The sequence below is a fragment of the Neophocaena asiaeorientalis genome, unplaced genomic scaffold (genome assembly GCF_003031525.2).
Source record: "Neophocaena asiaeorientalis asiaeorientalis breed wild unplaced genomic scaffold, Neophocaena_asiaeorientalis_V1.1 scaffold40, whole genome shotgun sequence".
Classification (NCBI taxonomy): Eukaryota; Metazoa; Chordata; class Mammalia; order Artiodactyla; family Phocoenidae; genus Neophocaena; species Neophocaena asiaeorientalis.
The window spans coordinates 11,847,819-11,874,434 of NW_020185335.1; the positions used below are offsets into that span (position 1 = coordinate 11,847,819).

Consider the following 26,616-nt stretch of genomic DNA (forward strand, 5'->3'; position numbering starts at 1 on the left):
GGTGAGACAGGTGCGGCCTGTGCGGCCGGCCCGCGCGGCCCAGGTGAGTGACTGTCCTCGCGTCCCGTCGCGGGCGCCAGCCCCGGGCGCAACCCAGCTCCGCCTCCTCGCAGCCGGCTCGAGCCCGCCCGGGCGGCCGTTGTGCCGACGGTTCCGCCAGGGGGTGCTGGGTCCGAGCGAGCGACAGAGGCGTCCCCGGAGACCCTGCGGGCGAGACCCGGGATGGGTGGGTGCCGGCGGTCGTCCGCGTCCGCGTCCACCTCCACGACGCTGTTTCCCCGAGCGGTGCGGTCGGGCACGTTCAGGGTCGAAACCCGGGGAAGGAGCCGGGAGAGGAGGCTCCGTGGGGACCCTCCCGTACGGACGCGGCCTCGGTTCCCGTGTTTACTAAAAGACCTTTTACGCCTCACTGGGGATCGCCACCGTCCCTGCGTGTGGCCTTGAGCCCTCACCTGCTTGCAGAAAGCACAGGAGGCAGCTAATATCCACGCTCCTGTAGCAGTGAGCCCCAGACCACTTTCCCGCAGACAAAAGGGAGCCTCCACAAGGGGATACTCTCTTTAGAAATCTTGGCCTAGAAAAGAAAGCTCTTAGCACTAAAGGCAGACCTGAGCCCTGGCTGGCTGCCTGCGGTGGTGCAGACTGTCTGCTGTGTGACCTTGGGCGGGGCCGCACGGCCACCTGAGCCTGGGTGTCAGAAACGATGGTGGCACCTGTCTCAGAGGGTGAAGGTGAAACAAGGAAGTCAGGGGTGAGCAGTAGGTTGGATGCTGGTGTCCTTCTCTTCCGTCTCTGAGCCCCCCAGCATCCTAGGAGCAGACAGAAAGGACAGGGGTGGAGACAGCTGGTCTTTGTCACAAAGTTGCTAGTTTGTCGAGAGAAATCTCGTTGTCCCTTCCTTCCCCCCAGGGAGCTGGCAGGGTGGACCGTGCCTGGATTTGTCCCCCCATCCTCCGTGGGAGCGCTGGAGCCCCCTCTGGGTGTCCCTGATTACCTTGACACAGAGCTGACTCCTTGGCACCTTGTTCCTTTTTAGCAAAGGCTGTGTGTTCAGTAGGTAACAGATTGACTCTTTTCAACTCCGCTAGCAGAGGGAAGAATTCCTCCTTAAACCCTCAGTCCCAGTATGCGACTTGTGCCCATATTGCTAGCTTAATCCTTCCTCTGTGTGCCCCCCATCCTCCAAGGTCCCCCAAAGCCCGGCTCTGTGCTGTCAGTGGGTTGCTTGACTTTTCAAAGCTGGAAGAAACCTTAACATCCCCTGATGCACCAGCCCAGTCAGTAGATTCAACCATGAAGTCTACAGAAGTTAAGTTGCCTGGTCAAGTTTATCCTGCATGTTCCAGCCGGGGCATGGGCTCCCCCTGCAGAGGTTTCCTGCCTGTGGGCATTTTTTTAATGGTCAAATGAAATAGCCCAGGGATTGAGAGCAGGAAAGCCTCCTTAGGTCTGCTTCTTCCTGTGTGTGACGCTGGGCAAGTTACTTCCCCTCACTGCCGTCAGCTTCTTCCTTTATAAACTGAGGGTAATAATAGAGCTGTCCTGGTGGGCTTGTTGTGGGGACTAAATCAGACACAGAAAGCACTTAAGACAGTGCCTGTGTCTAGAACGTATTTTATCCTTGGTAGTCGTCACTGCATCATATCCTTAACTTCATGAAATTTTAAAAGTATGAGATTTTTAAAGATTAGGCCACGTTCAACCAGGCATCCCAGTGAAGGGCCCATGTCTGTCCAGTTTTGAAGCCGGACAGACTCAGGTTTGATTCCCAGCCATTCACTAGCTTTGTGACCTTGAACTCAATATCCTCATCGATAAAATGGGTTAAGTGACATCAGCCCAGCGAGATAGTTGTGGGAGTTTAATGAGATAGCACATGTCAGCTTGGTTCCAGGGTCATAGTCTGGGTTCTGAAATGATAACTGTTGTCACTATAATCTTGATCTCTCGAAAAGGCCTAATTCAGCTCAAGCATCCAAAGGTAGGTACTTGTAGGAGGTGGGCTAAAAGACGTGATGAGGTGAAAAGGGAACACTCATTAAATGTTCTATCTGATTCTAACCCTCTGATTTTTCCAGCTCTCGGAGTAAGGGAGTTCTTTGTAGTACAGTTTTTTTCTCCCTCTTTCCTCCATGTGACTGTTTCGCTCTTGCTGTCACTGATACCTGCCAGCAGAGCCTGCGATTCATGAATGACCTCGAGTTATTACTACACGCTCAGAAGTCCTGTTCTTGTCGCAGGGCTGCGATCTTGTTTATGATGGAGGGAAGCCGGCAGACGCGAGTGTCTCGGCCGTCCAAGATCAGCGAATCTTCAAAGGTCTGTGAATGGGTCGCTCACCGCCTGTGCACATTGCCAAAGAAGCATGAGATTCTTCTGATGAGCTCATTCTTATTGCGGAGACTGATTTTCTGTCCTTGGTGTCGGTGTTAATCTCCTTAACAATGACTAGAGGTGGCACAGGCAAGGAGTGGAAAAATCATAAAATCAGAGAGAGCAGGGGTTGGGGGGTGCGAGGGATGTTAGAAACACAACTTGACTCGTTTATCCCACACCTGGCATCTACAGGACAGGGTGGACGCCGTGGGATTTCTCTTTCCACTTGGGGCTCAAAAAATCCAAGGCTGTGTCCGTGGAGAAGCCAGTCCACAGCCTTATAGTGGGGGCAACACTTTGTATACCTGGATGTTAAGGGCCCAGAGTCTTCCCCGGTCGTGACCTTCTGAGACCCTAGGAGCCAATGAGGGTGGGATGCACACCGACTACATCAGACTTACCCTGGGAGACGGGGAGGGGGCAGGTGTCTCATGAGAAGTGCATATGCCCGGCCCCACCCCAGACATGCTAAATTAAAATCTCAGAGCAGGACCTGCAAATCTGTACCTTTAGCAAACTCTTCAGGTGACTTGGAGTGGCCCCTTTCCCCACAGCTGCTGTAGATAAGGTTTGGGGGACCAGTTGGTAAGACAGTCCCAATTCACACCCGTCCCTTTATGAATATTAATAACACCCTTTTCTTTATTTATTTTTTATTTATTTTTTCGGCCGCACTGCAGCTTGTGGGATCTTAGTCTCCCGACCACGCATTGAACCCTGGCCCTCGGCAGTGAAAGTACAGAGTCCTAACCGCTGGACCGCCAGGGAATTTTTTTAAAGTGTCCTTTTTTGAAGATTAAATGTCATGTTTACCGTAGATCATGCACTCTCCATGGGGCTGATATTGCTTACAAGGAGATGAAATGGGTTCTTGGGGGTCTGGAAAGAATTTTGCTCTTTTAAAGTATAAAGCTATACATATAATACACGCACAGATATATAGACTATATATTATGTGTTAAAATGACATGGCAAGCTATATAGGAAAAAAATATCTTAAAAGCAGACTGAAAAAAAGATGAAGAAATACCATTTTGGATAAAGGGAGTTCGGAGCAGCCTATAGATAAGAGGAGAAGAAGGGGGAACGAGGTTCGACAGGTGTGTAAAAAAGAAAAACGGGGTGTAATTTTCAGGGGAGGTTGGTCCTCCTGAGAAATGCTCTCGTGTTTCCATTTGAGTTGACTGAGAAGACTCTTGCCAAAGCTCGGCTTTATCTACTGTGAAACCCCAGAAGGGTCTTGCTGCTGACTCAAAGGGGCTTTGTCTGGGAGCTTGGCTGCAGAGACAGCGTAGCTTTCTAAGTTCGGCAGCACTAGAAATCTTTGTGTCTCCAAGCCAGATTCTGAGCTTGTCTCTCTCTGAATTGAAGCTTTTAGGAATAGGCTTCTCTGTCCCTTGGTTCATTGTATTTATGTTCCTATCTCTTTATATTTAAAAAGTGCCCAAATCATAATGTACCCTTGATTTTCTAGACATTGAACACACCCAGATAAAGAACATTATCAAACCCTTCCAGCCCCTACAATCAAGACAGCCACTCGCCCAGCTTCCAGCCCTGCAGTTTTGCCTGCCCTTGAACTTATATAAATGGAGTCGGGGTGGGTCCCCGGGGTGCCTGGCTCGTTACTCTTGTCACCCAGCCTCTGAGGTTCGGCCTGGTTGCTGCATGTGCGGGTAGATCGTGCCCTTCTCGGAACGGTGGAGTCTTCCATTGTGTGGCGGCCACTGTTCATTTATCTGCTCTAAAATGTGTTGATCCACTTTGATGCTGAATTCTTTTTTATTTTTTAATTATTTATTTATTTAGTTTGTTTATTTATTTATTTGGCCATGCCACGCAGCTTGCAGGATCTTAGTTCCCTGACCAGGGATCGAACCCGTGCCCCCTGTAGTAGAATCACGGAGTCCTAACCACTGGACCGCCAGGGAAGTCCCTGAGTTCTTTTCTGATATAAGATACCCCATACGTGCTTTCCGCCCAGTGTCAGATCCTGAGTTTCTTCACCTGATTAAGGTGCTAAAGTAAGAAACGAATGAACAGGTTAATACCACTGGAGAATGTTGCAGGTCGGAGTTTCTAAATTATATGAAATGTTGCAACTCAGTTACTGATGCCAGTTTAATGTTGGGAAGTCATGTTTGTCTGTTTTTAGTTCTGGTCTCTGCTGCTGTACTAAATAACCAGAAATGGGCTGTAGTCAAGACCCAGGTAAAGAATTAAACGTGCCCACTTAGCCTGGAGACCCAGCTGTAGAAACAGTGGCCGCCGTCTCCCCTGCCCTGGCTCGCTGCAGCAGGTGGCCCCCCTGGTAGCTGTCATCTGGGGCTCTCCCCAGTCCCCGCCCCTCCCCAGGGCTGTTTCCCTTTTCACGCGGTAGCCTGGGGGCATGTGTGCCCCTTTTTAAGCGGGGTAATTCCAGCACCCTCACCAGCTTGGAAACAACCAGGAGCCTGGGGTGGGCTGACAGCCCACCTGATGCCCCTCACTTGCTTCTTTAGGACACTAGCCTTCACTGTTACTCGGTAGCTTGCCGCTGTAGTGCCTTTTTCATTGCCTTCAGTCCGCACCCAAGAGGGGCCCCAAGCCAATATGTGTTGAAGCCCAGACCAGGCCAGCCTGGCTCTCTCTGAATAACCAGGATAGAGGGGGATACCTGTGTATATGGACCTTCAGGAAACCATCCTGTAATGTAAGGTAGGAGAGCTTGGCTCTGTAAACTGGGAAGGGAAGGAAGCTTTAGGGAACGTCTGTTTGGTACCCTCAGAATGTGAGGACATTGCCCGAGACTGTTGCACAGACAGCGATTGATGTGGGAATTGGCCCGGGAAATAAAGTGCCCCAATTACTAATGCATCGGAGGTGGTAAGGAGCAGATTTGGAAGGGAAGAAAAAACCACCCCCCTGCCGTAGGACACATGTTGAGAAGTAACCCAGAAGGACCTGTGCACCAGTCACCCAGCTGCTCACACCTGCTGAGCCCTCACCCACCTGTCTTCCTTTCCACCACCACTTCCCCTCGGGCTTAATGCCCACCCCGCCCCTTTCCCCAATCGTCCCTGAATCGCCCTGCTCCGTAGTTGGTATTTCTGAATGGTCTGTTTTTCCATATGTTGAATTTTCTTCTTGTTTTTATAGGGAATAAATAAAGCAGTGTGAAATATCCTGGTTAGTTCTTCCGGGGTATAGAAACCGTTGTCTGGGTCTCATTTTTCTTTGCATCTTCAAAAGCCCAGGGCAGGCAGATAACAGTCAAGCAATGTCCACCGACCTGAATTTATTGAATTAATTCCTATTAACTATTCATATTAATAGATTCATTAATTCCAGTGTAGCGTGGTGATTAAAGGTTTGCGCTCTGGGATCAAACCTAGGTTCAAGTCCCAGCCCTGCCCCTCAGTCCCTGTGGGACTTTGGGCAAGTTCCTTAGTCTCTCTGAAGCTCACTTTTCCTCATCTGGAATAAGGGGGTTACAACTGACGTTCCGTCGGAGGGTTCCTGGGATGCTCAAATGAGAGTGTGCAGGCGAGCGCACAGTGCGGTCTGCGGCACATACAGCTCCCGGGAAAAGACAGCGTTCCTGCAGTTGACATACATTTTCTGGCAGTGACTGTTGAAGCCGTGTTTCTGAAAGTAAGATTCCCCTGAAAGTAAGAGCACGTTAGTCTGGATATATTGCAGTCTCTGGGACCCTCTAGCTCCCTGGACTGGTCTCTGTAGCATAACTGTCGGCACCGCGACTCCGTGGGAACTGACGGTCACAGCTGCTGACTTTGCTCCCGCTGTCCTCGGGCCAGCTCTGTGCTATGTTCTGGCTCATGACCCCTCCCCCGCACCAAACCTGGGGGAGACCAGGAGCCGAGGCTCAGAGGCTGCTCGTGACTCACCCAGGTCACACAGCTGCAGAGCCGTGGAGCTGGGGTTCCACCAGCTTCTGTCCGACTTGAGAGGCCACACCCCAGGCAACTTCACCCTCCCGATAGGAAAGCGTTTTCGAACCTATGTGCCGTGACCCACACACACTAAGAAGGAAAGAGAGACAGGGAAGGAAGGAAACTTCGGGGAATTCCGTTCACAAAGAAGGAGGAGAGAGGGAAAACGAAACAAAGGGAAAAAGAAAGATTGAGTTAAAATTTTTATTTGTAAAGAAGGGAAGAAAGGAAATATACAAACACACATGCACACGTACAGGGAAACACCCTGACTTTCTGCGAGGTGCTCTGACACCTTGGTGCCTGTTCTCTCATTCCACTGAATGTCAGTGCTGGTCGCGTAGCGCTAGCTGGGCCTCTGCGGTGTGGGGGCGGGTTGGCGGCCCCCTCCCCTCCTGACGCGCGCTCTCCACCGCCACCGCAGGCGTACCGCTGGGCCGACCACTCAAGCACTGTGCTACAGCGGCTGAACGAGCAGCGCCTGTGTGGCCTCTTCTGCGACGTGGTCCTGGTGGCCGACGAGCAGCGCGTGCCAGCCCACCGCAACCTGCTGGCCGTGTGCAGTGACTACTTCAACTCCATGTTCACCCTCGGCATGCGCGAGGCCTTCCAGAAGGAGGTGGAGCTGATCGGCGCCTCCTACGTCGGGCTCAAGGCCGTGGTGGACTTCCTGTACGGCGGGGAGCTGGTGCTGGATGGTGGCAACATCGACTACGTCCTGGAGACGGCCCACCTGCTGCAGATCTGGACGGTGGTGGACTTCTGCTGTGAGTACCTAGAGCAGGAGGTGAGTGAGGACAATTACCTGTACCTGCAGAAGCTGGCCTCCATCTACAGCCTCAGGCGGCTGGACGCCTTCCTTGACGGCTTCATCCTCAGCCGCTTCGGCACGCTGTCCTTCACTCCCGACTTCCTGCAGAACGTCTCCGTGCAGAAGCTGTGCGCCTACCTGGGCAGCAGCCAGGTGCAGCGGGAGTGCGAGCACGACCTGCTGCAGGCAGCCCTGCAGTGGCTGACGCAGCGGCCCGAGCGCGAGGCCCACGCCTACCAGGTGCTGGAGAACATCCACTTCCCGCTCATCCCCAAGAACGACCTGCTGCACCGCGTCAAGCCGGCCGTGTGCTCACTGCTGCCCCGCGAGGCCAACTGCGAGGGCTTCATCGAGGAGGCCGTGCGCTACCACAACAGCCTGGCGGCCCAGCCGGTCATGCAGACCAAGCGCACGGCCCTCCGCACCACCCAGGAGTGCCTGCTGTTTGTGGGCGGCGAGGTCTCCGAGCGGTGTCTGGAGCTCAGCGACGACACCTGCTACTTGGACGCCCAGAGCGAGCAGTGGGTCAAGGAGACGCCCCTGCCGGCCCGGCGGAGCCACCACTGCGTCGCCGTGCTGGGGGGGTTCATCTTCATCGCTGGCGGCAGCTTCTCGCGGGACAACGGAGGGGATGCGGCATCCAATCTTCTTTATAGGTATGACCCCCGCTGTAAACAGTGGATCAAGGTGAGATTAAAGCCAGATTATTTCTTTACTCTTGAGGACTTGATCTCCTTAACCTTAGCCTTGACTGCCCCCTACCCCCTTCTCTCGGGCCTTGACCACCACCCTGCTTCTGAATGAGGTGTGACGATAAAGTGACAAGCTACGTCATTCCACCACCGCCCCGGTTGGGGGCGGTGAGGGCTGACCGGCCACCTTCTGCAGGGACGGTCGGCGTCCAGAGCATCGCTGTGCAGTAGAACTTTCTTCACCGACAGAACCGTTCTTCATCTGCGCCGTCCGATATGGCAGCCACCAGCTGCGTGTGGCAGTTGAGCGCTTGAAACGTGGCCCGTGGGACTGAAGAACTGAGTTTTCCATTTTATTTCATTATCACTAATTTACATCTGAGTGTAAATGGCCACACGAGGCTAGTGGCTACCATATTGGATGACACCGGTCTGGAAGATTGACCCAGGGTTCTGACAACCTCCCCGTGTCTCAGAGTCTCCGCTGAGTTCCTCTTTGGGGCAGGTTTGGAGCCGGTCAAGGGGGCCACGAAGGCTCACACCTGCTGGGAGTCGTGGCCCTTCGGCAGGTGTGCCAGCTGATTCCAGGACAGGCCTGGGTCTTGATGTCAGACCCAGCTTCGTGCCCCAACTTGGCTAGATGGTAGCTGGGGGTTTCAGACCGGGTCCTTGCCCGCTCCAAATTTCAGCTTCTCCCTTTGGAAACGGGTGGGGGGATGCTGACCCTTCAGGGTCAGTGGTTGTAGCTCACGTTGATGGGCACATGTGCTCCTTTCCTCCCAAGAACCAGATGGCCACCCGTGAAAGTCTGTCTCAATCTTTATACTCACACCTCAGTCTTCTTACTTAACTCGGTGCTTTTCTGAGCTCAAGGCTCAGAAGGGACTTGGGTGACCTTTTGATTTTATTCTCAAAACTCTAAAACCAAGGTGTAAGTCTTGCACTTGCAGTAGAAGGAGGCTTGCAGCTTTGAAGCCCGTCCTCCAAACCTTCATCGCGGTCGCAGCCTGACATGGGCTCCTGCAGGACCATGTTCATTCATGTGTTCTGCTTGGATGATTTAGAAAAGAAAGAGAAAGACTTGGGTCTTCCATTGCTAACTTTCTGTGGAGCACCACTTTCTGCCCATCAACACGGATGAGAATCAGCATTAAGTTTTTTTTTTTTTGGTTTTTTTTTTTTTTTGCGGTACGCAGGCCTCTCACTGCTGTGGCCTCTCCCGTTGTGGCCTCTCCCGTTGCGGAGCACAGGCTCCGGACGTGCAGGCTCAGCGGCCATGGCTCATGGGCCCAGCCGCTCCGCGGCATGTGGGGTCTTCCCGGACCAGGGCACGAACCCGCGTCCCCTGCATCGGCAGGCGGACTCTCAACCACTGCGCCACCAGGGAAGCCCCAGCATTAAGTTTTAAAATACCTGATTGTTGGGGGGGGTGAGGGGAAAGATGAACTTTTATTTCAGGAAACCACTACATTAGCAGTTCTGACCTGTGTGCTGCAGAATTCCAGTCCACAAGGTCAGCCACGTGGCCAGACAGGTTTGGGGAAGTGAATTCTCCGTCCCCCTCTTGGGGATTCACAAGGTCTCGAGGGTCCTGGGGGCCCTGAGAAATCCCGCCTACAGAGCCCCCCTTTCTTCAGGTTTGGCTCCCTTCCCCAGGCTCATGTGGCCACCACCTCACCTTCCGGGGCTGTGCCTTTCATGGAGCATGTTTGGGGATGCGGTGCTGGATGTTGACGCTGACTCGAGTTTGGGGAAGGGAAGGTACAGGTGTCTCGCCTCCGCAGGTGGCCTCCATGAACCAGCGCCGCGTGGATTTCTACTTGGCCTCCATCGAAGACATGCTGGTGGCCGTCGGCGGCCGGAATGAGAATGGAGCTCTCTCGTCGGTAGAGACCTACAGTCCCAAGACCGACTCCTGGTCCTATGTGGCCGGCTTGCCAAGGTGATTGGGGTTTTGTGGCAGACCCTACAGACGTGGAGGCTTTGGGGTTACAGTTGAGCCCACCTCCCTTTCTGGATACTTGGGCCTTCCAATTCCAGGAAGAATCTCCTGGCTTGTAAAAACAGCGTGGGGAGCAGAGGGCATGGTTGTCAGGGTGCCTGTTCTGGGCCGTCGGAGTGCAAGTGTCAGCTCTGCCACTGAGACAAACATCCCTCTGTCTCTGAATCTCTTCACTTCGTGAGTTTCGGGGAAATGAGTGCTGAGTTCAGAGAGTGAGAGATTTACTGCAAATCCCTCTGACTTTGGGCAGGAGGAGTACAGAGGGTGAGGGTTCTCTATCCTCCATCTGACTCCAGCAAGTGTCTTCACCCCACACTCTCTCTTTTTCCTCATCTCTAAAGGGGATGTGATGTCAGTACCACCCTGTCAGGGTATCCGCTCACTGCATTTGCTACTGTCACGGGCTTAGCAGAGGTGCCTGCCATTTATTTGAGCAGCTCCCTGTAGTAGAAGCTGCACGGCTCCTCCAGTCCCCGCCCCTCCCCCCCACCCCACAGTAACTACCACCTTCAGGTAAAGGTTCCAAGAAGCCGATGAAGTAACACCTGGACACCTGTGGATAAGACGATTGGACGATCATGATAGTAGCTGTTGATCACCACGTGCCAGCCTGGCCATGTGGTTGATGTGATGAGTCCCTTGATATCCACAGTGATCCAGTGGGGTGGGTAATAACCCATGTCATTGATTACCCAAACCCGAATGACCGTGAACGGAGAGCTCAACCGTATAAATCCTGACCCTGTCCTAGGCAAACCAAGACCTGTGTTCTCCCAGGTTCAGGTCTTGTGTACCATCCCACTTTACAGATGGAGAAGTGAGACTTAATTACATAAGAGTATCTGCCACTGTCACTTTCTCTAGGCCAGCCGGGGTGGTTTGTGTACCTTAATTGCGACGACAACCCTATCGTTATTTTTTCTAAGTGGACCATCGATGTCCAGAGTTGGAATAAACATAATCCATGATGCTGCCGTCATTAGGGCATGCATGCCCCACATTTGTTCCGTTTGTTTACTCATACCTTTTTTCATTCATTGACTGACTCCACGAACCCACAGCCCAACCCAAGAGTCGAAGACATTGCACGGTAGCCCACCTGCCTGGGACCCATTTGCCCCGTGTGCTCTTCTCCCATCCGCTTGCTTCCCGCCTCCAGCTAAGGAATCACCGTCCTGAGTGTCGTGACGCCATTCCCTTTTAGTTCCACCTTTGTGTGCACTTTTTTTTTGCTGTTGGTAATTTCTTCTTTGTCTTTATATAGATCTCATTTTTTATAGCGATTTTAGATGTAGAGAAAATTGAGCAGAAAGTACAGAGGTTGCCAGGCGCACCCAGCTTCCCCCGTTGCAGTAACTGGTACATTATTTCCAGCTAATGCACCAAAGTCGGTACATTAGCTAAGCTCTCTGGTTTTACATTAGGCTCCCTCTCTGGGTTGTGCATTCTGCGGGTTTTGACACGTGTATGATGTTGTGTATCCATGATTACAGTGTCGTACAGAATAGTCCCAGTGCCCGAAGAATCCCTCGAGCTCCATCTTTTCATCCCTCCCTGCTTCCCCTGAACCGCTGGTAGCCACAGATATTTACTGTCCCTTTAGGGCTGACTTTTCCAGACTGTCGTGTAACTGGAGCTGCACTTTGCTGCAGGCCCTGCTTGATGTGTGATGGGACCAGGGTCACACGTGTGCCTCAGTGGCGTAGCGTTTCTAGCCCTAATGAGACAGATGCGGTCTTGTGATGATGCCTACTTCTCAGATGGGCAGAGAGAGGACAGAGCTGCCCGTGTGTCACCTGCCCTGCTCCATCTGTCACCCCCTCCCATCCTCACCACCCCCTCAGAGGGCAGCTTGTCCCCACTTTGCCGAGGAGAAGACCGGGTCCCCGGCTCACAGAGGCCCAGCCTGCGCAGCACTGAGCTCCCGCTCTGTCTCTGCCGGTCCGTCCATCCATCTGTCTCTCCACAGGTTCACGTACGGCCACGCGGGCACCATCTACAAAGACTTCGTGTACATCTCAGGGGGCCACGACTACCAGATCGGCCCCTACCGCAAGAACCTGCTGTGCTACGACCACCGGACAGACGTGTGGGAAGAACGGCGGCCCATGACCACGGCGCGTGGCTGGCACAGCATGTGCAGCCTGGGGGACAGCATCTACTCCATCGGCGGCAGCGACGACAGCCTCGAGTCCATGGAGCGCTTCGACGTGCTGGGCGTGGAGGCCTACAGCCCGCAGTGCAACCAGTGGACCCGCGTGGCACCACTGCTGCACGCCAATAGCGAGTCGGGGGTGGCCGTGTGGGAGGGCCGCATCTACATCCTGGGCGGCTACAGCTGGGAGAACACGGCCTTCTCCAAGACGGTGCAGGTCTACGACCGCGAGAAGGACAAGTGGAGCAAGGGCACCGACCTGCCCAAGGCCATCGCCGGCGTGTCTGCCTGCGTGTGCGCCCTGAAGCCACGGCTGGAGGACAAGAAGAAGAAGGGCAAGGGCAAGAGGCCGCAGGACCGCGGCCAGTGACGCCGCCGCCACCGCCCACGGCGCGTCTGGAGACCAGCAGCCCCTTGGTAGAATCCCGGAACCATTATCAACGACTTAGCAGCTTTTTTTACTTTTATGATTCTTGGTATTTCTATGATATCACAGTAACCGATTAAATATTCTGTATGACTTGACATATTATCTTGCCTGAATAATTAAAGCGGGGCCCAGGCAGGAGCGACCCCTGTGTCTGTGCAGGGCTGCTTCCCATGTTGCGAACCCCCATGGGTGACCCCCCCGACGGGCCCCCAGAGAGCAACCAGGGCAGGGGTGACGCAGAAATTTTCCTATCGAAACGAAGGGCTGCGGTGGGACATTACAGATTCCCTAGTCCACGCCTCCGCAAACCTGGCTGAGCTTTGAAGAAAACAAGTTCCTGAGCCCCACCTCAGAATTATCGAGTCTGAAACTACCAGGAGTGGTGTAGGGGAGCCTAGAAACTCCTTTAGCCGGTCCCTGAGACTACTGAGCGTCGGCCATGTTCGGAAATCATTGGCAAGGGCGACATGCCAGGTGGAGCACAGAGACCCATAGAGGGTGCCTGCGTGACCGAGAGCCACCAGCTCGCCGGCAGTCAGGCGAGCGGTGGGACTTCGCACCAGGGAGGTCTCCCCACTGGGATTTCTTGCTCAGATGACTGCTGCTTCTAAATAATACTGTTTCTCCTGGTTGGTGGTCTTCCCGAATTCTAAAAGGGGATCGGTAATCAAGGAAGAACGGTAAAAAAGGGCGCCTTATTCTGTGATTTGTGCTCTCGTCTTTTTACTGTTTCTTTTTTCTGGAACCCGCTGTTTCTCACATTACGATGTACTGAGCCCCACAGATCTCCATTTATCACTCAGGAAAGAGAAAGGGAGCCCGCAGAATGTGCCATTGTTTTCTGTGACTCCAGCTCTGAGAAGCCACGGGAAGCTCCACACGAGTGAGTGAGGGCCCGTGGATCCCCAACAAGGGAAGTTTGTCCGAGCATCTCCCTCGACTCCGGCGCCAGATCCTGGTCGCGGCCGTCCGCTGCCGAGTAGTTGTGTGCTGGGCGCCAACTTCTTTAACAAGTCATGAGCTGTTTCCCCCTTCATTAAGTGACAGATGAAACAATGGGCAGGTCTCCTCCCAGGGGTTCAGCTCTCTCAGTCTATATAAGCTGTGAAAGTGGATTCCGCACCTCCTCGTGAGATGCGTGACCGGCCCGGCCCGGCCCGGTTCCTGCAGTTACCGGAACTCGCGACAGTAGCGTGTGCCGTTTAAGGAGAGTTTGAGACTCGTGCCCAAGCCGCTGTGTCACACCAGGACGATGGGCATGGGGTGGGTTTTAATCACGAGCCACGGGAGGCCTTAGTGGTCTACACTGAGGCGCAGATCTGACTGCAGAGACGAGAACACTTCCAGATGCATCGTTAACACTGCTACGAGAATGAGGATCTCAGTTCACTTCTTCTTCCCTTTTTTGTCTCTTTACTACACTTCCTTTCCTTTCTCTCAGAGGTTTACTGTGATTTTGATCGGCCTCTTTCTCTAGTAACCGGGAGAGCTGAGAGCCACTTGCGAGTTGAAAGCTTCGGTACCCAAACGATTGCCCCCTCTTGTGAGACGGGCGACCTGTCTGCATATTTAGCTGGTTCCCTGCCTATGGAAGTCGCTAAAGGCTTCCAGACTCCTGAGAGGTTCTGCAAGGCATACAAACAGTCAAACCAAAAAACTGTCCATCTTCCTGGAGCTCTTTAAAACAACATTTAGGTGTATTAAAGGCTCTGAGGAGTCCTGCATTAACTGCTAACCCTCCATCAACCCAGCATTTCCAAACTTCATTGAGCCCGAAACCCTTCTTTTACCTCAAACCTAGTCCAGCCCTCCTCGAAACATGTTTTGCAGAACTACTGCCAATTTTGGGATAAGCTTACCCCCTTCCTGTTCCAGGAAAGGTTTCATCGTTTGAAGACCCTTTAGAAGGCACAGAACCTGTGGTCTGTTCTCCCCACCTCAGCCCAGGTCATGAGCAGAGAGGTGGTCGTTCAGTCAGAATCCAGGGGCAGGTTGGGCTGAGCACACGGAAAGGCCATGCGTGTTTTGGGGAGTGGGGAAGGCCTTGACCTTGGGAAGCGGACAGGCACGAATTTTTAGCCTAAGCCAGCTGTTGTGTTTTTGACTTCCAGGACGTGTCCCAGGATAAGGGTGCAGTGCTGGCCTCTATTCTGATTTTCTTGTGCCTTGCGGGTTAACATACCATGTCCTGCACCGACTATTCTGTGATGTCTCCCTTACCACTGTGAAGGATGTTTGTAATTTACACGCCTTGGAATCTAACATGATTGAGACGGTGAGTGTTCCTTTAAAGGTAGGGTTGACGAGGAAGTTTCCTTTTGGAGACGAACTTCAGATTATTGGCAGTGGCTCCACTGCGCTAAGAAAGGTTTTCGAGCTCACTGGCGTCCGTGGAGCGCAGGGTCCTGACCCGTGAGCTGCGCCTGCCTGGATGAGGGAGAGCAGAGTGGTGGGACTGTAGCAGGTCTCTGCCGTCTGTGGTTTTAAGATGGACGTCACCGTGCCGTGCAGTGCAGCTAAGATCGGAAGAAAATGGTTTGTAACCCAGGCGGGCAGAGCTTGGGGATGTACTTACGCAGGTGGCCATTAGAACTGCAAAATCACGACAGTGTGATTTCAAACCACGGTGATGCAGGCTTGGGTTCTCCTGGCCGCCACGTTGAGACAGAAACCGCAACTTTCGCCATGATTCTGTCAAACTCAGCGCTCCGAGCTGTTCTGCTAGAACCTTGACGATGTTTGGATCATCTTACTTTGCTCTTTCAGAATGAGCCTGGTGGGCTTTTATTCAGGTTCTGATTTTTTTAAAGAACTAGAGTTTTAACTTCATATTAGTGGTAGCTTTTGAGTTTGATCCTCACCCAAGTTGGAACCCTGTTTGCTTAAGCAGAGTAGAAAAGCTGAAGAATCCTCGTTCCTTACAGTGGTCTTTCTGCTGTTTAAAATACACAGAGATTATCTCAGCACCTTGCTTGTGTGTGTGGCTCAGTTCGCATTTTCAAAATCCTGCTGCTTCAGAAATCTAGAGTACCAGGTAGGACTCTTTCTAGATCTTGATCTGAGCAGAAAACCTCATGTGTGTATTTATATTCTGAATGCCCCTCCCCTTGACCCTGAATAAGTCGACCTGAATGATAGGAACCCCAGAAGCCAACCCTAAAGGGTGTTCAATTTGGGATGGGAACCCAAATGCCAAAGGGAAGTGGAGTCCCTCCCAGGTCCCACTCTGAGTCCAGGTGAGTTCACCTGTGGCTCAAAGTGCCTGGCCCCCAAGCCAGGAGTGACCTTTGGGTGATTTGCAGCCGTGGGGGAAGGGAAAGGACGGCACCCTGCCACCCCAACCCCCTTGTAGACTTAGCAGCCTCCGCCTCTTATCCTGGTCCTCCGTGGCACGTGGCTCTGCCAGCCACTTAGCTTTTGGCTCTCGGAACTTTTGGCTAGAATCTCAGACCACTGGTCCCAAACCTGGAGGGGCAGTTCCAGCCATGTGGCGTGGACATCCTTGCTGTCTCTCTGGAGATTCTGAGCATCTTCAGAGGGAAAGGGGGCAGAGTCCCCATCTCCAGGATAAACCTCTGAAATGTAGGGCAGCCCTCCAGGTGCTTAGAGAGCCTGCCCTGTGTGTCCGCCAAGCCTGGCAGTTTTTAAAGTTTTTTGAAATGTTTTGATACTTTTTGATACCGTTTGCTAATAACCTTTTGTAGTTGCCTGCCGGGGTTCTCCACCTCCCCCCGGCCCCTCGAGCTTGCGCTAGACAGCAGGCGTCCCCGGTTCAGCACCAGGGTCTCGCCCACCTCCTGTGGCTGTGACTCTCCTCCGTGGCTGCGATCTGATACAAACTCTTGAATTGTGTAAGGGCACACGTGGCCCGGGAGTGTGACTGTCTTGGGCCCCCCAACTGAGCAGAAGGGCAGTGCTTTATGATGAGGACACTCTTAACGCCCTGAGATGTTGTGCATTTCTTCCAAAGGTCCTACCTCAGCAGTGTGCAGAGTTGAAAAGATACCTGAGGGCTGATCCATATATCACCTGTCCAGTACAGGTCGTTCCTCAACCCAGGGCATGGCTGGGTCTTGATTCACTCCCCTCCACGCCTCCTTTTAAAGAGACATTTTAACATGAAATCCACAAAAGCTGTTAACAGTGAACCATCCTGCACTTTGCAGAGTGACTGCCCTTAGTTTTGGAGCTCGTTCGTTTCTTTTTTTTTTTTTTCCCCTTTTTACATGGGTAGAATTTGTGGCTTCGCAGGGTGTTTGGGGGTCTCAAGAAATTGTCTTTTGGTTGCCTTAGTTAAAAGAGTTGAATGAATGTACAAATTTTGGTGGTAGAGGGGGGCGGAGGAGAAGAACCCTCCCGTGTCAGTTTTCTTTGAGAAAAGGAACTCCACTTTTCAGAGTTACTTGAGCCGTCCTTACAGGTTTGCTTGCGATGGAAGGAAAAGTCCTTTGGACCAACTGAAATCCATCATCACTACCAGCCCCCTTGCAAAATGAGTAAGATCTTTGATGATTAAGTATTGATAATTCACTGGGTATGTTCTGGCTACTACTGTTACCGAAATCTGTAATTACGTGTGTGCTCTTTTTTTTAATTTGTTGCTTTTGTATTTGTATGACACCCAAAGCTTTTCTGTGTCTTACCTCTTCTTTAATTAATTTTCTGCACGTTGATTTTTCCCCCCTCTGTTTTTAATTCCGTAAAGAATATTCGATTCTCAGAACACATTAAACATGGTTTGCCTGCTAGGGTCTGGCTTATTTTATAATTATATCCCTTAGTCTTGTGTGGTTATTGTAATAATCTTAAGTCCTATTTTCTCCGCCTAAATGAAAAAGGACCCCTTGCATGTTGACCCCAAATATAATTTGGAGATTAACCAGACTGCCTTTCGGTGTCACGGCAGGCTGGGACGTTTCGATTCTGCTCTCACTGTGCTTCTAATTACTGTATTTTACCAGGAATTTCATTCAGATCCTTGATTGCAGCCCCAAGTCCTGTGACCGGAACTGAAACTATTTGCTTCAATTTGTGTCAGTTGGGGTAATTTGATAGGAAAAGAAAAACAGACAAGGAATGGGTTATGTTTATCAGAAAGATACAATAACATCTCTATAAGAACAGAGTCCCTTGACTGCCCTTGGGGCCCAAGAAGGGGAAGACGGCTCCCCTGCACGGCCACCGGCAAGCAGACAAGCCCAGTCACGGCCTCGGGCGTTTCTTCCCGCAGCGTTCGGCAGTTCAGCTTTGGGAGGATGGTGGGAAGTACCTGCCGTGCATATCACATGTGGAAACTGGATTCGAATTCGCCTGTGAGCCAGTGAGCTGCCCCAAACGGGACACCGGCTACCAGATGCTAAATTCGCCTGGATTCTTTCATTTCCAGAAGAATCTTAGGTTAGAAATGATACTCCTCCCCTTTTCCGGATGAAGCACCCAGAGCTCGAGCTAATTATCTTACCCAAGTGCAATTACCTTATCTCCCCAGCAGGTCCGCACTCATCTTGGTTTGGGTCTTCTTGGACAGAGAGCCTTAGATGAGGGCTTGGTCCTCATGTTCCCAGGAACCCCAGTGAGACCAGGAAGGAGGAAAGGCTGCTCATCGGGTGCCTTATCTACGGCTGAGTGGGAGCCCCCCCCCCCCTCCGCCGCCGCCACGCCGTGGCTTGAAGCCATAGCATCAGTTATTTTTGTTGAGAAATCTGAGGGCTGCCTGGGCTCAGGTAAGCAGCGCTCACCTGGGTCTCACACAGTCCCGGCCAGGTGGCGGCTCCTGGAGGCTCACTGCCCCTCCCCCTCCTTCCTTTCCCTCTGCTCTGCTCCCCCTGCCCCTGCTCCATCCCACAGGTCTCTCTCTGGTCCCTCCAGGTGCTGGCCCTACCACATTTCTTACCTGGCAGCCAGAGTCTCCCAGAGAGCGTGTACCAAGTGCGACTGGCAGCGGCCAAGTGGCTGCTCCACCCTGCTGCTTGAGGGCGTCACAAAGGCCCCGCAGGCTGGAGGTGGCGGGGGTGACAGAGATGGATAGTTAAAAGAGTTGAATGAATGTACAAATTTTGGTGGTAGAGGGGGGCGGAGGAGAAGAACCCTCCCGTGTCAGTTTTCTTTGAGAAAAGGAACTCCACTTTTCAGAGTTACTTGAGCCGTCCTTACAGGTTTGCTTGCGATGGAAGGAAAAGTCCTTTGGACCAACTGAAATCCATCATCACTACCAGCCCCCTTGCAAAATGAGTAAGATCTTTGATGATTAAGTATTGATAATTCACTGGGTATGTTCTGGCTACTACTGTTACCGAAATCTGTAATTACGTGTGTGCTCTTTTTTTTAATTTGTTGCTTTTGTATTTGTATGACACCCAAAGCTTTTCTGTGTCTTACCTCTTCTTTAATTAATTTTCTGCACGTTGATTTTTCCCCCCTCTGTTTTTAATTCCGTAAAGAATATTCGATTCTCAGAACACATTAAACATGGTTTGCCTGCTAGGGTCTGGCTTATTTTATAATTATATCCCTTAGTCTTGTGTGGTTATTGTAATAATCTTAAGTCCTATTTTCTCCGCCTAAATGAAAAAGGACCCCTTGCATGTTGACCCCAAATATAATTTGGAGATTAACCAGACTGCCTTTCGGTGTCACGGCAGGCTGGGACGTTTCGATTCTGCTCTCACTGTGCTTCTAATTACTGTATTTTACCAGGAATTTCATTCAGATCCTTGATTGCAGCCCCAAGTCCTGTGACCGGAACTGAAACTATTTGCTTCAATTTGTGTCAGTTGGGGTAATTTGATAGGAAAAGAAAAACAGACAAGGAATGGGTTATGTTTATCAGAAAGATACAATAACATCTCTATAAGAACAGAGTCCCTTGACTGCCCTTGGGGCCCAAGAAGGGGAAGACGGCTCCCCTGCACGGCCACCGGCAAGCAGACAAGCCCAGTCACGGCCTCGGGCGTTTCTTCCCGCAGCGTTCGGCAGTTCAGCTTTGGGAGGATGGTGGGAAGTACCTGCCGTGCATATCACATGTGGAAACTGGATTCGAATTCGCCTGTGAGCCAGTGAGCTGCCCCAAACGGGACACCGGCTACCAGATGCTAAATTCGCCTGGATTCTTTCATTTCCAGAAGAATCTTAGGTTAGAAATGATACTCCTCCCCTTTTCCGGATGAAGCACCCAGAGCTCGAGCTAATTATCTTACCCAAGTGCAATTACCTTATCTCCCCAGCAGGTCCGCACTCATCTTGGTTTGGGTCTTCTTGGACAGAGAGCCTTAGATGAGGGCTTGGTCCTCATGTTCCCAGGAACCCCAGTGAGACCAGGAAGGAGGAAAGGCTGCTCATCGGGTGCCTTATCTACGGCTGAGTGGGAGCCCCCCCCCCCCCCCGCCCCCATTTGTTGAGAAATCTGAGGGCTGCCTGGGCTCAGGTAAGCAGCGCTCACCTGGGTCTCACACAGTCCCGGCCAGGTGGCGGCTCCTGGAGGCTCACTGCCCCTCCCCCTCCTTCCTTTCCCTCTGCTCTGCTCCCCCTGCCCCTGCTCCATCCCACAGGTCTCTCTCTGGTCCCTCCAGGTGCTGGCCCTACCACATTTCTTACCTGGCAGCCAGAGTCTCCCAGAGAGCGTGTACCAAGTGCGACTGGCAGCGGCCAAGTGGCTGCTCCACCCTGCTGCTTGAGGGCGTCACAAAGGCCCCGCAGGCTGGAGGTGGCGGGGGTGACAGAGATGGCACCTCTTGGCGGGAGGGGGGGCGGGTGGGTGTCAATGAATTGGAAAATCCCACAGGAGCCCGTGTGTTCCCACACATCCTCTGCCCAAGGAAGCAGGGCGGAAGCTCCCAGAGGCCCTAACCACCTCCGCCCTGGGGCTGCTCTGCTCACCGAACTGGCTCTTGAGTGTCTGGGAGGACTTGGGGCAGAAAGCAGCACCGTGGGTGACAGAGGGGGATGCTGTCAGCTTGAGGCCGGCGGGGCCCACCCTGTAGTGGAATCAGAGGACGGCAGAGGGTCTGTGTCGGATCCCAGAGGTGCCTGCTACGTCTGGAGCTGGATTTTAACCCGAGTCTGCCAACTCAGACCCAGCTCTTTCAACTACCTGAAAATGATCACCATGTAAGTTCCCTGCGTGGGATATTATGTCCCCAGAAGGCCATGCTGGGTTGCAAATCTGTGAGCTGAGGGGCTAATGAGGGAAGCCGTTAGCTTTCACTCAACCACGGGCACAGATGCTGTCCCTAACGCAGAATTAGCAGAGAGGCAGTGGGTGCAGGACAGGCAAGTCTGCAGGGGGCTGGGGGAGGGGAGACTGAGGACACAAGCCCATCTCTTCAGATCCACCTACAGAAGAGGTCCACGCCACATGTCGGCTGAGGCCAAGGCCGCTGTCTCAAGGACCTACCTACGTCCTCCGTGGAGCTTGATAACTCTGAGTGTTCTCACAAAGCTGCCACATAGTCACTAGGTGTCCGCTTTGTGCCAGGCAGGCACCGAGGGGGGTGGGGGGGGAATACCGTGGTGAACAGACAGCAAGACGTCCTCCCCAAGGACTTACATCCCAGTGGGAGAAACAGACCAACAAACCCAGGTCAGGTAGGGATAGCGGCAGAACGCACTGAAACCCATCGAACCGTACCATTAGATGGGCAGATGTTATGTGTGTGAGTTATATCTCAGCAAAGCTTTTTTTTTTTCAAACTCTGCACGGGGAGTTCACATGGCAGGTCAGGGGAACAAAAGTCGCTGAACGAGGGCTTCCCTGGTGGCGCAGTGGTTGAGAGTCCGCCTGCCGATGCAGGGGACGCGGGTTCGTGTCCTGGTCCGGGAAGATCCCACATGCCGCGGAGCGGCTGGGCCCGTGAGCCATGGCCGCTGAGCCTGCGCATCCGGAGCCTGTGCTCCGCAACGGGAGAGGCCACAGCAGTGAGAGGCCCACGTACCGCAAAAAAAAAAAAAAAAAGCCGCTGAACGAGAGAGAGCTGGGGGCAAATCGCAGAGCATCTGAGCAGCGGAAACCCATCAGGAGGCCTCTGCCATCACCGCCATCCGCTCCAGTGATGGGGGCCGAGAGCAGAGACTCCCTGATAAACCCCTGTGGGAACACACCCCAGCTGTCCCGGCTCCCTATTGCTGGTGCTCAAAACAACTTAATTATATTTTACAATATTGTTGGCTGGGAATTGGTGTGGGGCTCAACTAGGAGATACTACTGTTCCACGTGGCTCCAGCCGGGGTCCCTTGGTATTACAACCTCACTCATGTCGTTGCTTTGAAGGGGAAGGCTGGCTTCACCTGGGACCTATAACTGCACCCCTGGCCTTTCCCACAGAGTGGTCTCAGAGAAGGCTGAGGAGTTCCCGCCTGCTGGCTCAAGGCAGCCCTGTTCTAAGAGATAAGAGGTAGAAGCCGCCTATGTCCTTTTCTAAAAATAACCTGCAGTAAAATGTACTCTGTGTGTGTGTAGAGTTCTATGAATTTAAACAAATAACCAATCAACTATTCACTGCAAAAATTAAAGCCCGACAATGGGTGAATGGATAAACAAAATGTGGTCTAGCAAGATGATGGAATATTACTTGGCCACGAACAGGAATGAAGCGCTGACGTGATGATGTGGATGAACCTTGAAAACATGCTAAGCCGAAGAAGCCAGGCACAAAGGACAGCATATTGTAGAATTCTGTTTATATGCAGTGGCCAGACAGGCAAATTTAGAAACAGAAAGTAGATTAGTATTTGCTTAGGGCTGGGGCGGGGATGAGACAGGATAGGGGTGCAGGAGCTAAAGGGTATGGGTTTCTTTCGGTGGTGATGAAAATGCCCTAAGATTGACAATGGTTGTAGTTGCACACATCTGTGACTATATGAAAAGGCTTTGCATTGTATGATATGTCAATTACATCTCATTAAATGTGTTGAAAATACGAGAGCGGTAATTCACCCCGTTCTCTGAGTTTCCTGTGTTAGTCTCCCAGATAGCTACAGGTTGAGCGCCCGGATAGAAACCTCCCTAACTGGGTTCTAGAATTGGGGATAAAATGGTAAGCATAGAGGTAGTGTTGATTTCAGGCCCACCAGGGAGCAATTCTGTGTGTGCAGACCTCGTGGCATCCTTCAGAAGGCGCCCTAGAGCAGGGGTCCTCCAACAGCGGTCCCTGGAACAACAGCACCTGCATCCCAGGGAGTTTGGGAATGCATATTCTCAGGCCCCGCCCCAGATCAGCTGACTCAGCCACTCCTGGGGTGGGCCCCAGTGACATGTGTTTTTCACAAGCCCGCCTGGAGAGTCTCACGCATGCTCGGTTGAGAATCACTGCTCTCTAGAGGGTTGTCTCCTTTCCGCACCCAAAGGCTTTCCCGAGCTGTGAGTCGGACAGATCTCTGACAGCTGTGCCTGGTTTGCACTGGCCAAACCTGAACCATGGGGCTTCCCTCTGGTTAAATACAACACAGCCCAGGGGTAGCTGAAGCTCTGAGCTTGAGAAGGCTGGCTCGGTCTTGGAGCAAACCCCTGCAGGGGCCACACACCTGCTGCATCCCAGGGAAAGTGAACCTCATCTATGGACTTCCTGTTGATGGGGGGGAGGGGAGGAGGCAGGAAGCCCTGGGGTGTAGCCCAACCCTTTGAATGGTCTCCAGCATCCGCTGGCTCTGGGACTTCATGCTTGGCCCAATGGAATCATTTCACCGGGCATGCCACAGCAGTGATGATTCATCTTCTCAGGGGTCACCTAAAGGCGCTAAAAATATATCACTCCTGTACGCAGGTCTGAACTTCTAAGTGCCCCGATGCTGTGGGCTTTCTTTTTTTGTTCCAGGCTGAAATTCAAGAGACCAGGATTCCAGTCTGATCTTTGTAACTAATTAGCCTCGAAGAAGGCTGTGCTTGGTGTCTCCTCCTTTCAGAATGGGGACTAGATCCCACCTCTGTGACATGGATGAAGCACGGGGCTGTGCATCACGAAGGTGGGGTATTTTGTGGGGGGTTTTTGTTTTTTGTTTTTAAGATTTTGGCCACACCCACAGCATGTGGGATCTTAGTTCCCTGACCAGGGATCAAACCCATGCCGCCTGCATTGGAAGGCAGAGCCCTAACCACTGGACCAGCGGGGAAGTGCCAGGAATGTGGGTTTTAGCTTTGACTCTGTCACATGCCACCTGGACAAGACATTTTATCTCTTAAATCTCAGCTCCTTACACTGTGGGATGAGATGTCCCTCAGGGTGTGACCTGCATCACCCTTGTCCCCTAAACAGCTGCCTGAAGGAGCTCTGGTCAGGAAATACGTGGGGGACTGTGGAGGTGAGGTCCCGCTCTTGGAGGTTCACATCAGGCTGCACATTTGTATATTACAGCCTCTGACAACCCCATTAAAGACATCTACCTTGGGAATTCCCTGGTGATCCAGTGGTTTGGACTCCACACTTTCACTGCTGAGGGCGTGGGTTCGATCCATGGTTGGGGTACTAAGATCCCACAAGCCGCGCAGCTGAAAAAAAAAAAAAAAAAGTTACTTATCTGACTATAGTTAACCCAGGATTTCCCGAGCTTGTTTGCCCCCGGCCCCTTCCCTGCTTTTTCCTCTGTTAATAACTTTAGAGACTTTATGTCATCATAACACCCCTTGGGGAGTAGGAAGCTAAAAGATTTCTGTGTCCCATCAGTTGTGACAGTCAAAGATTCAGCGATTGTCCCATCACCCGCTTGGAAAGGTGCCACAAAGATGTCAAAGAAGGTGGTCAGCTGATTTTTTAGGATTCCCCATGGAGGACATTGGCTTAATGCGGTTACTGTGTTTTAAGGTCTGGCTTTTAATTTTGCGTATCTAGAATCTTGATCTGGTTAATGCATCTGTGATGGTTAATATTATGTGTCAACTTGGCTGGGCCCCAGTGCCCAGATATTTAGTCAAACATGACTCTCAGTGTTCCTGTGAAGGTGTTTTTTGGGTGAGATTAACATTTAAATCAGTGGACTTTGAGTAGAGCAGAATGCCCTCCGTTACGTGGGTGGGCCTCATCCAACCAGGTGAAGGCCTTAATAGCACAGAGACCAACCTCCCCAGAGCAAAAGCGGGAATTCTGCCAGCAGACGGCCTTCAGACTTGAACTACAGCCCTGGCTCTTCCCAGGGTCTCCAGCCTGCTGGCTAACCCTGCAGATTTTGGACTTGCCAGCCTCCGTAATTGTGTGAGCCAAGTCCTTAAAACAAACGTCTCTCTCTCTATATACATACACATCCCATTCTTTCTGTTTCTCTGGAGAACCCTGACTAACATGGCACCCGTAAAAGAACAGACTCAAGGAGCTTACTACATGAGCCAGACTCTGAAAGAATTCAGCAAGGGGAACTCCTTCCAAGAGCAGACTTCTGCCGATACAGCTGGTCACCCACTTTACGGGGAAAGAGAAGTAACCTGAGATAAGAATATATATAGATTCACGGCCAGTGATAAATAGCTTCACTGGTTGATCAGAGACCTGGAAGAAAAAGGGGACTAAAACCAAGCGTGTAGGTTTTTGTATCACATGCAATGTTCACTAGAGAACATTCACCATGGAAGAGGCCACCCCGATGCTGACACAACAGGCATATGACCAGAGTAGCCATGGCAACAGGGATGAAGGCTGTGCATCGGCTCCATTTACCAAGGCTCATCTAGCTGCTGCCACTGCCACCACCGTAGACCAGTGTCAAGCCCCACATATGGTACCATCCCTCAAGGAGACCCACCTACCGCTTGGCGGCCAGTTGGTTACAACGGACCCCTTCTACCCTGGAAGGCTCAGCAGTTCATCTAGACCGGACTTAATGATAACCCAGGTATAGGTTTGCTTTTTCTGTCCAAAAGATCTCTGCTAGCGTCACGATCTGATGGCATACAGAATGTTTCATCTGCTGCCATGGAATCCAACATAACATCCCCTTGAACCAGAAGATGCATTTTATAGGAAAGGAGGTAAGGAGGTGAGCATATAGCCATGGGATTCCTGGTCCTATCACCTATACCAGAAGCTTCCAGCATGATAACATGACAGAAAGATCTTTTGAAAGCACAGTCAAGGCGCCAGCTTAGAGATGATTCCCTGAGAGTTTGGCATACTATCTCCCCAAATGCAATCTACTCCCCAACTTAACTACCAATAGAGTATGATGTGTCCCCAAAAGGGAGAATACATTGGTCCTGGAAGCAAGGGACAGAGAAGCAGATTTGGTCCTGGTCAGTACCACTCCCAGCGACCCTGTGAGAGGTGTGCTTCTCAGCCCTTCAACTTTTGGCTCCGTGGGTCTAGAGGTCCAAGTTCTCAGAGGAGTTAATGTTTCCACCTAGGGACATAGAACGGTCCCCATTAGACTTTAAGCTCTGACTTCTACCTGGTGGAAAACTTTAAATGTGTGGATTTTATGGTATGTCAAGTATATCTCAATAAAGCTGTTATAAAATAAATGAGTAGGGCTTCCCTTGTGCCGCAGAGATTAAGAATCCTCCTGCCAATGCAGGGGACATGGGTTCGAGCCTTGGTCCAGGAAGATCCCACATGCCGTGGAGCAACTGAGCCTGTGCGCCACAGCTACTGAGCCTGCGCTCTAGAGCCCATGCTCCGCCACAAGAGAAGCCACCGCAATGAGAAGCCCGCGCACCGCAATGAAGAGTAGCCCCCACTCGCCGCAACTAGAGAAAGCCCGTGCACAGCAAGGAAGACCCAACACAGCCATAAATAAATAAATAAATAAATTTATTTTAAAAAAAAAGAAAGTGATACATCAAGAAGCCAACAGTGTTTGTCTTTGAAGAGAAATGAGTTTTTCTTCTTTCTACTTTGCTTTACTCTCTTTAACGCCTTGAGCTTGTATTGCCTTCATAATCGGAAAGAATTAAAACAAACGGGCATTTCACAAGTAGGATGGAGCCTCAAACTCCTGCCTCTGACCCTTCGTCCCATTTGTTTGAGGTCATGGTCCTAGTGGGGGTAATGATGACAGGTGCTTGGGTGCCCCTCCCCCTCTCCCGGGAGGCTACCCTCCCCAGAATCTGCTCATGAAGTTAAATTCAAAATCATTGTAAAACTAATGTATCCATACTGCTAACAACAGCAACACTATCTTATATGCAAAACACTTATTTAATCATAGAGCAAGCGCAGCATAGTAATTACCTATCAAATGGTAATTATGGTTTTATTATTTCTTAAACTTCCATGAAAAGAAAGCATCTTAAATTGGAAAG

At 51.8% G+C, this 26,616-nt stretch overlaps 1 protein-coding gene across 1 annotated transcript; it reads left to right on the forward strand.

Annotated features, from left to right (window-relative positions):
- Positions 1 to 2,197: 2,197 nt before the first annotated feature.
- On the forward strand, positions 2,198 to 17,171 carry KLHL36 (kelch like family member 36). Its single transcript, XM_024735529.1, has 4 exons — positions 2,198 to 2,319; positions 6,733 to 7,806; positions 9,596 to 9,753; positions 11,783 to 17,171. Exons 1-4 carry the CDS (start codon positions 2,257 to 2,259, stop codon positions 12,336 to 12,338), a joined length of 1,851 nt encoding a protein of 616 aa, XP_024591297.1. The 5' UTR covers positions 2,198 to 2,256; the 3' UTR covers positions 12,339 to 17,171.
- The last annotated feature ends 9,445 nt before the right edge of the window (positions 17,172 to 26,616 follow it).

Bases quoted from the DNA above. Each gene is read 5' to 3' on its own strand.
- KLHL36 (XM_024735529.1), top strand. From the start codon at position 2,257: ATGATGGAGGGAAGCCGGCAGACGCGAGTGTCTCGGCCGTCCAAGATC. The intron at 7,807-9,595 runs GTGAGATTAAAG...TCGCCTCCGCAG, and splicing joins GCTGTAAACAGTGGATCAAG to GTGGCCTCCATGAACCAGCG. The intron at 9,754-11,782 runs GTGATTGGGGTT...GTCTCTCCACAG, and splicing joins TATGTGGCCGGCTTGCCAAG to GTTCACGTACGGCCACGCGG.